Raw genomic sequence first — 14284 nt, forward strand, 5'->3', positions numbered from 1 at the left:
AAGGATTTGTCTCTGCCCCTGGGTATTGCTCCCTTCCTCTAGATGGCTTTGTGTCAAACTTTTCTTCCTCTACTTTCATAGGGTGAAAGTGTAGAGGATTGTTCTTCTTTAGTATAGTTTTTGCTTTGATTTTATTTCTGTGAGACAGCTTCTCTCTTTGTAGCTCAGGCTAGCCCCAGTTTTATGCCAGCTCTTCCTGACTTAGCCTAGAATGCTGGGTCCAAGGCCTCAGCCCCACTCTCAACTTAGTATTTTAACTCTGTGAATGTCCCTGAAGCACTATCTTTAGCTTCCTCCCTTCATTTATACATTTTAATGTTTAATGTTTGTTTCCTTTTTGTTTGTTTGTTTCCTTTGGGAGTTGTTGAGGGAGTTGGGGGGTTGGTTGAAACAAGTTTCTCTGTGTAGCCCTGACTGTCCTGGAACTAGCTCTGTAGACTAGGCTGCATTGAACTCAGAGATCTGCCTGCCTCTGCCTCCCAAGTACTGGGATTAAAGGCGTACACCACTACTAACTACTCCACTTAATTTTTGTTTTTATTGAAAGTGTTTTCTAATTTTTCTTGACACTTCCTCTGGGGTAAAAGCTTTGTGTTATCTGTAAAGTTTGGAATTAACTTCTTTATGATGTTTATATTTTGTCCTTACCTAATAAATCCTGATTCTCTTTTTGGCTTAGTATCTATCGTATCCTTGACTGTCCTGGAACTCACTATGTAGACCAGGATGGCCACACTTGCCCCAGCCCACCAGGGTTCGACTAACACTTGGAAGGAAAATTTTCCTGTATGGAGACAGAACACTAGACACGGAGAAGGGGGCAAGTCTGCATTCTGATCAAACCCCGTTTATTGAGAATTTTTACAGAGTTTATATAGGCACAGAGGCATGGGTATTTGCGTAAGCAAGGGTTGCTGTGGATACCTAACTCTGGAATGCACCAGCAAGTAGGTATCTACCTTTACAGCTGCTAATTGCAGGAGAGAAATTTCAGGAAAGTCGTGAAGGATCTGGTTAGTCAGGAAAAAGCTCCCAGAACTGCTGCTCGCAGGCAGCTGGCCCTTAATCTGATCTTATCAGTAGTCCCACCGGAAAAGGAGTAGCTCGGGGGTCTGGAATGACCAGCCCCCACAATAAACCACAACAGGTGTCTAACTGCCGACCTACGACAAGGTCAGCTAGTTTCTGGTGAATGGCAGACTTCTGGAGAAATAGGAACCTAAGTTCTGACAAGATGGCTGAACATTGGCCATGTAGCCCATCCCCAACAACACTCAGAGAGATTCACCTGCCTCTGCCTCCAGAAAGCTGGGATTAAAGAAGTATGCCACTACACCCTGCTTATGGGTTTTTGTTTTTTGGTTTTTGTTTGTTTGTTTGTTTGTTTTGTTTTTTGTCTGTTTGTTGTTGTTGATGTTTTGCCTTTTAAGACAGTCTTACCATGTAACCTAGGCTAACCTTGGCAGCCTTGTGGAAAGTCTCTCATAGCTAACGACAGGTCAGTTCCTTGTTTAAAGGCTGTCTAGAGCTCTTTGATTCCCTAGAAAAGGGCTGGTGTAGCTGATGATGAGGTCAAGCCAGTGCCCACTTACCATTATGGAAATCCTGGGCCCTCTCTCCTGTTTCAGCCTCTCGGTAACTTTTCTGCAAGGGGTTAATGTATTTTGCCTATATCCATGGCAGCAATCATCTGGGAGCTGTAGCCTTTCAAAATGCATTTCTTAGATAATAAGACTTGGAAGTTGACACTCTGCATGAACTGCAGAATAGATGTTGTGTTAGCAGCCATGAAAATCCACAGATCTCATCTCTGTCAGCAGTCTTCGGGGTGCAGGTGCATTCTAGATGAGCAGTAGCTCTCTACAGGGGCTGACTGTTCTCTACATGACCTTAGAAACAGCTGTGTCACCTCCTGGCTTTGCTGTTCCAGCTGTGGTCGCAGCCAGAGCACAAGTAGTACAGCTCTTATGGAGCCCTGGGATTTTCCAAATCGTAGGTGAGTGAGTACTGGCTTTTTATTTAAAGTCAGCAGCTATACGAGTTCCTAACAAGAGAGGTCACCGTTCCTTGTAAGCTTTGAAGCCCAGAACTGACTTCTCGAGATGTGAAAGGCCGAGGTCTCGTCTTCTTCACTCCCAAGCTCTTCCATTTGCATTGGGAATCTGCAGTGTGGTATAGCCTCTACTGTGTTTTATCTTAACTCTCACCCGGACTGCTGTGGTCCTGCATCAGGCCTTGAACTTACGTGTTATGAAATTGGCCTCTTCCCTTAAAACATCATGGAGCCACATTAACCAAGTTTGGAGTTTTCTTGTCCAGCTCGCTTAGTCGTTGCAGAATTAGAACAAGCTAAGGACTTGCTCTGGATTAGGCTCTGCTTTATGGCAGTGCTGTAGCGAGTTGGAACTGTTGTCCTCACCTGTGTAATCTCAGCCGCAGTGTTGCTCCTCTCTTGTTCTTGTGCTCACTAGAGTAGTACTGTTAGGGACTACATCAGGAGCTTTGCCTTTACCTTCCTCACAGTGCGGTAATTGTTGGCAGCTTTTAATCTAAAGTGATAATGGGTAAATATTTGGGCTTGAAATTGGGGCCGGAGTGACAGATTAGTCAGTGAAGTGCTTGCTGCTTAAGGGAGAACATGAGTTCAGTTGACAGAACGCACATGAAAAGCCAGGCCAGGTGCTGTGAGCTTGTCACCCCAGTACTGGGGAAGGGGAGACTGGCAGCCTGCTACATGGCAAGCCCTAAGGCAGTGAGAGACGGTACCAAAGACAAGGTGATGGTATCTGAGAAATGATACCTCGGGTTGCCCTCTGATCACTACACTCAAGTACACACAAACACACAGGTAAATCTCTGAGCTTTAAGTCCTGTTTTCAGCTTTTAGGCTTTTCACCCACACATCAGCTACAGCGTCTCTTACTACATCAAGTAAAGCTTAAGTAATAACAATCAGTATTTAATTTTCTCTTCCTCTTTCAGTGTTAAATGTTTACAAAAGACAGTAAAGGACTCTTACCACATAATGTGTAGACCATGTGCTTGTGAACTTGAAGTTTGTGCAAAATGTGGAAAGAAAGAAGATATCGTTATTCCGTGAGTATTTCCTTTTACATTGGAGTCAGTTGCTAGTAATTCATACATGAGCTTTCTCTTAGACTAACTCAGTGTGGAGTTGTGTCTTTCCTGGGCTAACACAAGCACTTCTTCTACGTAACAGGAGAAGGATCACACGTTTATTAAATTTTCCATTGTAGTATAAAGTTTAAGAAGTTGAGCTTCATATTCACTATAGGAACCACTCACTTCCTAGCTCTCCTCCCTGGCCGACTCCTTGTACTAGCCCCTCAGAGCCCTGACTGCGGGGTTAAAACCTGCTGACTAGACTTCAGCTAGTCTTTAAAAGAGGTTTTCCCTGTGCTTGCTGTACGCTTCTCATAGCAAGCAGTCTAGTAAAGGCTTTTTTAATTGCCTCAGTAATAATTATAAACTTTCTTTGTCTTCTGTAAAGTTTTAATAAAGAACCAGAAACTTCAGAAAATACTGAAAATCAAGACTCTAACCATAGAAGAATCCACAAAAGAAAGGAGGACAGTGATGAGGACATAGATGCTGAGACTGGCGAAGATGGTGAAGATGGTGAAGATGGTGAAGATGGAGACACTTAGGCCTGATAGCACAGAGTCAGCTGCAGAGGGCTCAGCAAAGGCACTGACACCCTAACAAGAGAGTCAGAAAAGGCTGTTCATTAGGCAGAACTGAGCAACATCAATTATTTATAGCATTTGAATAATACAAACTTCCAGATTTTCATGATAAACCTCAAGCTGCATATACAGAATGTGTGGCAACACAATGGTGTGTTGTATAATCTATGGAAATTGTTTAGAAAACTGTATCAGATAATGTCAAACTATCCATTGTTGAGAATTGGTGATTGTGTCTGAACTATTTCATGGAAAACTAAGATGATTGGCTCAGTGTGCATTTCCATAGCCTGACTTGGGTGTGTGACTTACTTAGCAAATGCCCCCTTATATCTTACAAAGCAAAACAGTTTATTTTTATACATATACACACACACACACACACACACACGCATGCATGCACACACACAAAATCATGTGTTGTGATTTTCCTTTAAAAGTATTTTTATATACTTAATTCCTTTTTTAAAAAAGCCTTTCCTAGTTTAAAAATATATACTCAGAAAAAATATGTATGGACTATATAGTAAAATCCACCACTCATACCCAAGTGAAGATCCTTGCAGTATCAGAAGCTCCCATAAAGTTCTCCCTCATAAGCTTCTCTTTCCCACAATTCCATTCTCTTGAATTATTACTCTCTTGTCAGTGTTTCTGCTTGTAAACAGTGTAAATTGGCTTCATGTGATTATTGAAATCTGTGTCTTTGTGTTTAAAATCCCAAAGCTACAGAAAACTAGCTAGTCAGGCAGTACAATGAACTTTTCCATACTCTTTAGCAAGATTTCCAATTTTGGTGTTTTACTGTTTTCTTTGTGTTTTAATCTCTACATATGTATATATGACATGTATGTAGATGTACATATGTGTGAATATATTTGATGAATTATTGAAATAAATGTGAAACCCTGGTTTTGGACTTATTTGCCTACTGCTGTTGTGTTGTTGTTACAAAAGTTTGGAGATTGACCAATGTCAATCTCTGTGCTGTTACAGAAGCTATGATTTGTTCATTTTACATGATTGTTCATTACTTAAATGCTGAGGTTTTGGGGTTATGACTGATTTTCCTAATGCACATAATACTCATGTAAAGTGAAGCAGAATTAGAAATTGTATGGAAGATATTTTAATTTAGGCTTAAACTCAAGGCTTAAGAGAGACGGGCTCAGAGGAAAGTAAAACATACTCAAGAGTATGAGTGTGAGCATCTCAAAGAGTCACAGAAGGTACGGTGTAGACAAAATGGGCATGAGCTCCTCATAGGAGAGTAAGCAATGAACTGTTTTTGCATTAGCCATATGTATTTATAATTGCTTCCCAAGCTTCATTAAGTGTATTAGTTACCTTCAGTTGCTGTGATAAAACACCATGGCCAAAGCAACTTAGAGTATTTGGGTTCATAGTTCCAGGGGTGTAAGAGTCCATCATGGTGACGAGGCATGGTAGCATGCAGGCATGACAGCTGGAACAGGAAGCTGGAAATTCTCATAGCCTGCCTCCACTGACACACTTCCTCCAAGGACATACCCTCAAAACTTCCCCAACCATTGGCACCAACTGGGGACCAGGGGTCCAAATATCTGAAAAATGGTAATCCCAGAACTAAGGAGGCAGAGGCTGGCGGATCACTGTGAGTTCGAGGCCAGCCTGGTCTACAAAGTGAGTCTAGGGCAGCCAAGGCTGCACAGAGAAACTGCCTCGAAAAACATACGTATATATATTTGGTAAATGTCTGTGCTCTCATTCAAACCACTACAGTAAAAAGACTTTTTCTTTTCATCTCTCTTGGTGAGGTGGTCCCGCCCTGAATGGAATCATAATCTGGTCATGTATCATCAGCAAAAGCCACTGAATAAGGGGCTTAGTGCATGCTGTTCCTACATAAAGGAGATCATTGCTGAAACTCCTAGAAAATGCCAGGTTTGATGCTAGGAAGAAAGACTTCCAATGGTTGTTGATTGTGCTGCAATTCTTGCTCTGCTGCAGGCTACAATTAGAGTCTACGGCAAGTTTTTTTTTTTTTCAGTCTCTTCATATTCCTAAATTTCTCATTCATTTTATGTCTTAGTAGCCAGTGTGAATATGTGCAGCAATATCTCTTTGCTAATTTATTTACATTCCCCTGTTAACTAACCTCATTCCCCTTTTGTTTATTGGCTGTGGGTTTTGGTAGTAGAAGATACCGGAGAGTTTGGTTTGGTTTGGTTTGGTTGTGTGATGAGTATAACAGTGTTGTTTTAGAAATACATACTGATGACTCCCCTGAAAGCACTCCCAACAGTGGTAAATTGTACCCTATATCCTTCGCTATATTTACTGCCCCACAACTCTGCCTGCTTTCCTGGAGGCCCGTCGGCACTAGGGACCCCAGTATGGCCTGGGTGGTTCAACATACAAAAATTCATCAATGCAATCTACCATATAAACAAACTGAATGAAAAAAACCACATGGTCATCATTAGATGCTGTAAAAGCTATTGTAGTAATCCAACACTCCATGATAAAAAGTCTTGGAGAGATCAGGGTTACAAGGCACACACCTAAACATAAAGGGAATATATAGCAAGCCAACAGCCAACATCAAATTAAATGGAGAGGAACTTAAAGTAATTCCACTAAAATCAGGGACAAGACAAAGGTGCCCACACCATATGTATTCAATATAGTACTTGAAGTTCTAGCTAGAACAGTAAGACAACTAAAGGAGATTGGGGGGTGGGGGGGTATACAGGTTGAGAAAGAAAATAAGGAAACAACACTCTTCAGAATAGCAAAAAAATAATATAAAATATGCTGGTGTAACTAAGCAAATGAAAGGCTTGTATGATAAAAATTTCAAGTCTTTTTTAAGGCAGAAATTGAAGATATCATAAGATGGAAGGATCTCCCATACTCATGGATTAACAGTAAAAATGGCCATCTTACCAAAAGCAATCTATAAATTCTCCATTACAATTCCAACACATTTTACAGATCTTGAAAGAACAATTCTCAACTTCATATGGAAATAAAAATACACAGAATATCTAAAACAATCCTGTACAATAAAAGAACTTCTGGAGGTATCACCATCCCTGATTTTAAGTTGTACTACAAAGCAATGGTAATAAAAACCACATGGTATTGGCATAAAAACAGACAGGTTGATCAATGGAATTGGATCAAAGTCTCAGAAGTAAACCCACATACCTATGGACCCTTGATTTTTGACAAAGAAGCCAAAACCATACAATGGAGGGGGGGGTTGGGAAGCATCTTCAGCAAATAGTGCTGATCTAACTGGATGTCTGCATGTAGAAGTATGCAAATAGATCCATATTCATCACCCTGCACAAAACTTAAGTCCAAAAAGACCTTAACAGAAAACGGAATACACTAAATCTAATAGAAGAAAGGGTGGAAAATAGCCTTGAACTCATTAGCACTGGAGACAACTTCCTGAACAGAACACCAAAAGCTCAGGCACTAAGATCAATAATTGATAAATGAGACCTCATGAAAATGAAAGGCTTCTGTAAAACAAAGGACAAAATAACATTATACAGATTGGGAAAAGATCATCAACTCTACATCTGTTAGAGGGCTGATATCCAAAATATATAAAGAAACAATATTAGATATCAAGAAACCAAATAACCCAATCTAAAAGTGTGGGTGCATATCTTAACAATTCCCAAACAGAAGACTTTCTAATGGCCCAGAAGCACTTAAAGAAGTGTTCAACATCCTTAATCACCAGGGAAATGCAAATCAAAGGACTCTGAGATTCCATCTTACACCAACAGAGTGGCTATGATCAAAAACTCAAGTGACAGCACATTGAGTATGTGGAGCAAGGGAACACTCCTCCATTGCTGGTGGGAGTGCAAACTTGTACAACCACTGTGGAAATCAATTTGGTATTGTCTCACAAAACTGGGAATAGTTTTCTTACAAGACCCAGCTATACCACTCCTGGGAATAAACCTGAGAAATGCTCCACCATATCACAAAACACTTGCTCAACAGCTTTATTTGTAATAGCCTCAACTGAACAGTGAATAAACAAAATGTACATTTATACATTGGAATATTACTCGTTTTCTTAAATTAAAAACAACAACAACACTATCATGAAGTTTGCAGGCAAATGGGTGGAACTAGAAGAGATCATGCTGAGTGAGGTAACCCAGACCAAGAAAGACAAACATGGTATGTACTCACAAGTGGACATTATCTATAAAGTACAGGATAACCATGCTGCAGTCTATAGACCCAAAGAAGCTAAGTAACAAGGAGGGCCCAAGGGGGGACAGTTGAATGTCAACCCAACCAGAGAGCATGCGTGGGACAGACCTAGGCCCTCTGCATGTGTGTAACAGTGGTGCAACGTGGTCTTCTGTGGGGCTTCTAACAGCAAGAGCAAGGGCTATCTCTAACTCTTACCTACCTTTGGATCCCTTCCCCTAACTGAGCTGCCTTTTCTAGCCACAAAAGGAGAAGATGTGCTTAGTCGTACTGAAACTGGGAAGGGGAAATAAAATAGACATAGAGGATGGATGGAGGAAGAAAACTGGGGAGGGAAGGGTAGCAGGAGGGACCAAGTTAGAGGAGAACAGGGGGAGAGAGTACTGGGACAGAGCTCTGGAATGGGGGAGGGGACCATCTCTGAGATGAAAGCTAGAAACCTAAGGCAATGGTAACTCCCAAAAATCTATGAGGGTGACTTGATATGGAACCTGGAATGGCCATGTAACCAGAAGAGACTTCCAATGGAGGAATTGAGACACTAACCCAGTCACAAAACCTTCTACCCATAATTTGTCCTGCCTACAAGATGTGCAGGGGTAAAAATGGAGCCGAAATTGAGGGAATGGCCAACCAGTGACTGGCCCAGCTTGAGGCCCATGGAGAGAGAGAGAGAGAGAGAGAGAGAGAGAGAGAGAGAGAGAGAGAGAGAGAGAGAGAGAGAGCGCACAAGCTCACTTGTTGTTAGTTTAATGCTATGGGCTAACAAATGTTTATTATTAGCCTTATAATTATTACGATGGTATTATTTAATCTGCTTTTATAATAAAAAAAAGGTACAGATGCCTGATATACTTTTTAGAATATCCTTGGTTCACGGGGGCTGAGCAGATATTAATCCCGTAAACTACCTTCCATTATCTCCCATCCTCAATACCATGCCATCTTCTAATAATTTCTATTTGGACTCCTCCCGTCCATAATCCCAAAATGCTTGCTAAGGTTGTTCATCTGGGCCATTTCTTTTATGTGGAACTTCAGAGTTCCTCTTCTAGTCCCACATGGCCGGTTCCTATCCCATGGTGATCCTCCTTTGTCTTCCTCCTCTGGTACCGTCTGCTTCTCCTTCCCAAGATCCTTCACTTCCCAAAGTCCGCAAAGCTTCACCATGCCTTCCTTCCTCCATTCCTGCCCAGATATCAGCTTTTTATTGGTCAAACAGGGAGGCAAGGTTACACAGCAATATTTGGCATATGTGAGAAGGTACTCATCGGTGGAGCAACTAGATCTTGGGAGCAAGTAATTAGCATCAAAGTACATAGCACCAGACCAACTGCTAACACTCACTTTTGACACTTGATATTTTGCTTGACTTGCTAGCATAACTGTCATGTGAGAGGCTTCACCCAGCAACTGATGGAAACAGACGCAGAGATCCATAGCCAAACGTTAGGCGGAGTTCAGGGAATCCTGTGGAAGAGAGGAAGGAAAGATTGAAGGAGCCCCGAGAGGTCAAGGACACCACAAGAAATCCTACAGAATCAACTACCTGGGCCCATAAGAGCTCACAGAGACTGAGCCACCACCCAGAGACCATGCATGGGATGGACCTAGGCCTTCTGCACAAATGTAACAGTTGTGCAGCTTGGTCTTCAAGTGGGACTCCTAACAGCAGGAGCAGGGGTTGTCTGGACTCTTGCCTTCTTTTGGGTCCTTTTCCCTTAACTGGACTGCCAGGAGGATGGAGGAGGGAAGGACTGAGAGGAGATGAGGGAGGAAAGCTTCAATTGGGGTGTATAGTAAAGAAATTGGTTTTAAAAAGAAATACATACTGAAATACATGTGTAATGTGAGTTTGCTTTCAAATAAATGTTTTTAGAGTAAGATATATAAAGACACAGCATTTAAGTGACATCAAAAATATGTTACCTGGAAATAAATACAAATGTACCTAATCCTGTCAACAAAAAATTGAAATTCTTATCAAGATATTAAAGAAAATGAAAGAAGTTTCTCCTCTGTAAGCTTCCTTTTTATATAAATTCAGATACATAAATACTTATTTTCTTCACTTTTGGTATAAAAGTTTATTTAGCTTTTTTTTTTTCTCCAATGTGGATGTGTTCCTTCTTTCTTTGGAGACCCAGGTTTCTCTGTGTCCCTCTAGCTGACCTGGAACTCAGGCCGTAGGTGGCTTTGACTGTTTCTGATTTTTTACCCAGAGAGAAATGTGTAAGAAAGAGTATCGCCTAGAGACACACACCACAGCTTCACTTTATGTATTCAATTCTAAGAATAGTTGCTTTGTTTTGCTTTAGGAAGTGGGCCTTGCTATATTTAGTTCTTTTATGTTTGTTTTAGAATTCTCTTTTCAGCCATGTGCAGTGGTGCACGCCTGTAATCCCAGCACTCAGGAGGCAGAGGCAGATGTATCTCTGTGAGTTTGAGGCCAGCCTGGTCTACATTGTAAAGTGAGTCCAGGACAGCCAAGGATACACAGAGAAACCCTGTCTCATAAAAACAAACAAACAAAAACAACAACAACAACAACAAAGGAATTATCCTTTCTAAAGACAGGAGTAGTGGCACATACCTTTAATAGTTGCACTCAGGAGGCGGAGACAGGTGGCTCTCAAGTTCAAGGCCACTCTAGTCTGTACAGTAAGTTCCAGGACAGCCACAGCTACACTGGGAAACCACAGGATTATCCTTTGTAGCCTATGTACTCTTTTCTTGGAATTCACCATGTGGAAAAGAAGTGAAACGTGTTTTATTGCAATGTATCAGTAGATAATGAAAGTAGTCTTGCCTTGACATTCAGCAGATAATCAAAACCATTGCATAAGAACATATTAGAATTGTTACACAAGTTCCAACTCTAATTACACACTTCATAGACCCTTTTAAGAAGTTTCTGTACCTGGGACATTGTGATCCATTTCCCCTGAATTTTTTTTCCTTCCAGAGTCCCCAACTGATTGTGATCATCAGCTACAGAAAATAACTGCATGTAGTAAAAAGCAATTTTCTTGCTTACCAGATACAGATCTGTTTGTTGAATTTCCTTCTTCACAGACTCTCTTGCAGCTAGAGGTAGAGATCCATGGGGGAGGGAGGCATGGGGAAAAATTACTCACCAAGAAAAGGAAAACAGTTTGGCTCTTCCTGCCTAAATGTGGTATGAGAAGACTTGATTAGAACTTGTAGTCATTGTGAGGAAATGGCATGAGCTGCAGAGACAGTACTCCAATGCCATTTATGTTGGATGGAAGCTGCTGACTGTGAGAATCTTGGGCCCACAGCCTTCCAGTTCTTGTAAGGTAAGTAATTGTCTTTTCACAAGCTACTGCCAATCAGAAGTCCAGTTATTTGCAGCCAGAAACAGGCCAGCTGATACATAACAGTTTGCAACACCTGTTCTAGAGCACTTAGCAGCTGTGGCAGCAAAAAACTCAAGTAATATATTAAGTGAATCCTTGTGAATTTGAGTGCTTGCCTGCTTTCTATAAAAAGAATTCTTACAGATTAAATTGCTACTCTTCATATGTTAGGAATTGTACTCATTGACTCTAAGTGATGTAGTTAACGCATGGACAACGAGCAGTATGTGCTACTCGGTGAGGCAAAGCATGAGAAAGAGATGTGGGAATTGGGAGTCAGAGCCCTGTGAGCTAGAAATGAGGTACTCAAGGAGATGAGGAGCGGGTCATTTTTAAGGTGTCCCATTGAAAATCCCATTTGTGCGAAGAGGGGTAAGAGATGTGAAAAGAATATTCCAGGCAGGAAAAACACTGGGAAGCCTCAAAAGAAAGCCTGGTTGGTCTGTTCCAAGGAGCTGCAAGGAAGAAGCTAGTTACCCTAAAACCCTTAAGATGAGAAACCAGTGGTGTGACTGCTGAGTGTAGTGGCACAGTCCTGTAATGCCAGCACTGAAGAGGCAGGGCAATCGCCCTCTGCTACATGGTGAGTTCAAGGCCAGTCTGGTCTACGTGAGACCGACTCATGGAACAATCTTTGTTGTTTTTTTTTTTTTCTTTCTATTTTGTTTCAGCCATTTGACTGATTTCACCAGTGTGAATATATTTGTTCTATGTGAGGTTTTCTAAGGCATGAAACTTTCTGATATCTTCAGCATCAGACTCAGAGAACTGTCATCCATTATTCTGCAAATAGTGTTTCTATTCCTTCACCGATGCTCCAGTGCTGATGCTGGCAGATCCATTCTGCTCTCCGTCTCCCTTGCTGCCTTATTTTCATTCTTCTCCACCTTTGTACTTCACAGTTGTTTCCTATTCTCCATTCTTTGCATTCATGAGTCTTCTAGAGAGGGGAGATTAATATGTTTGCTGTACTTTTTTAAACCTTAGACAAGCCAATCTCAAATAGTGAATTTATAATTCTAAAATTTCTGCTTGATCTTTGAGATTATAGCTATTGAAATGTCCATTGTGCCTATTTTGTGCAGGTTTCTCTGTTTTCTCTTGTGTAATAATCATAGTTGATTGCTGCATGTTGTAGTTAAGATGTGGCATGAACATCCTGGATTACATGCTGGAAGCACTGGCCCTTAGTGTTGTGGACTGGATGTTGCAGACCCTCTAAGATGGAGGCTCAGAGTAAGCTAATTAGGTCACGAAAGAACCACTCTTGCAAGGAATAGACTCTTAAGAATCCAAAAACCCAGCCAGGTGGTGATGTTAAATGCCTTTAATCCCAGCATTTGGGAGGCAAAAAGCAGGTGAATCTCTGAGGTGGAGGCAAGCCTTGACTACAGAGTGAGTTCCAGGACAGTCAAGGCTACCCAGAAAAACCCTGTCTCAGAAAACAAAACAAAACCAAAATGCAACCAAGAAGTCAAAAAATCCTTTGCCATGTTCTTTGTCCTTTTCACCCCTTTCTCCACCAGAATCATGAGCCAGGTATGTTGTTGCTTTATAAAGTACCCAGGTTTTACTAAGGTGTTAAAGCAACAGAAAATACACCAACAGAATTGTCTTTCGTGTGTTTACCTGTTGCTTTATCCTTTGAGTATCAGTCACTTTTTAAACTCTGCATATTGAATGATTTTAATTTTGTCTCAGAAATCATGGGTGCTATGTTGTTGTGAATATCTCTAAAATTAAGGATTCACAGCACTTTGGATGGCAATGCTAAGCAGAAGACTTTGATAGAGGTGGTCCATTTCTGTCTCACTTCTGTCCCTGTCTCTTCTATCTATGTTGTTTTTATTCTTAGTAGTTTTGTTTTGTTTTGTTTGGGTCTTTTCTGGACCCTTAATGTTAGGCCAGCTCCTCTTCCATCTGAGTCCTGACTTGAGCCTCGGTTTTGTATTGCAGGGCCCTCGAAGGCTCTGTCTAGCCTTTTTTCCCATGGGTTTTCCCTGCCAGGAATCTGAGAGTTTTGTCCTACATGTTCAACTATTCAGGCAAGAATCTTAAGAGCTTCTCGGCAGCTCTGGCATGTCCCTTGCCCTAGCCTCTGTCATATTTTCTCCAGTCTGCACAATAAGCACTTTCTGCTTTAGCTTTATTCTCCTGTGCTGTCTTTAGAAGGCGTCATCAGACAAAATGCCGGGTGCAAGTGAGGCCTCTCAATGCTTATAGCCTAGCCACAGTGTACAATGTGTCAAGTAAACAAAATACATGTACAGTTTTAGTGAAAGAAGAGTAAATCCAATATCAGCTTTCCCTGGGTGCTATTTAGAGCCAATGTGTTTGGATAGAAAATGCTGAAGTGTGGCTACATGTGGAGCAGGTGACCTGAGACTGGTTGGGACTGCTCATCATTAGCGATCAGTGTGAGAAGAGGGGAGACCAGGGGAAGAAATCAGGGAAGCTCCAGAGAAATGGGATGAGAATATGTGTCCTAGAGGCCAAGTGGCCCAACAATACAGCACATGGTGCATCCTGGTGCTGCTCCAAACAGGACTGAGGACACTGATTTTGCAGTCCTATCCTGGCACTCGCCATACTTACAGATGATTAATCTTGATGGTCAACTGATGGGGTTTAGGATGGCCTTAGAAACAAATCTCTGGATGTGGCTGTAAGGGATTATCTCAGTTAGATTTGAGCCTGGAACACCCACCCCAAGTGTGGGTAGTACCATTCTGTGTGTTGAGGTCCTGCACTGAATAAAAAAGCAAAAGTGAGCTGAGCCTCAGCATGCATCACTCTGCTTCCTGGCTGCAGACACGGTGAGCAGCCTGCTCCTGCTCCTGCTCCTGCTCCTGCTCTTGCTCCTGCTCCTGCCATCATGATGGTCTATATGCCTTGAACTGAAGACCAAAATGAATGTTTCCCCTTTTAAGGTTGCTTTTTCCTCCCGAGTATTTTCTCATGACAATG

At 41.6% G+C, this 14284-nt stretch overlaps 1 protein-coding gene across 1 annotated transcript in view; it reads left to right on the top strand.

Moving 5' to 3' along the window:
• LOC311591914 (uncharacterized protein C9orf85 homolog) overlaps positions 1-4626 on the top strand; it is a 57306-nt gene extending 52680 nt beyond the window's left edge. The window contains exons 3-4 of the mRNA XM_084771741.1: positions 2983-3096; positions 3512-4626. Of these exons, the coding sequence (XP_084627867.1) occupies positions 2983-3096; positions 3512-3668 (271 nt within the window). The 3' untranslated portion in view covers positions 3669-4626. The remainder of the gene's footprint in view (positions 1-2982; positions 3097-3511) is intronic.
• The last annotated feature ends 9658 nt before the right edge of the window (positions 4627-14284 follow it).

The sequence above is a fragment of the Acomys minous genome, assembly GCF_964271855.1.
Source record: "Acomys minous genome assembly, chromosome: 2".
Classification (NCBI taxonomy): domain Eukaryota; kingdom Metazoa; phylum Chordata; class Mammalia; order Rodentia; family Muridae; genus Acomys; species Acomys minous.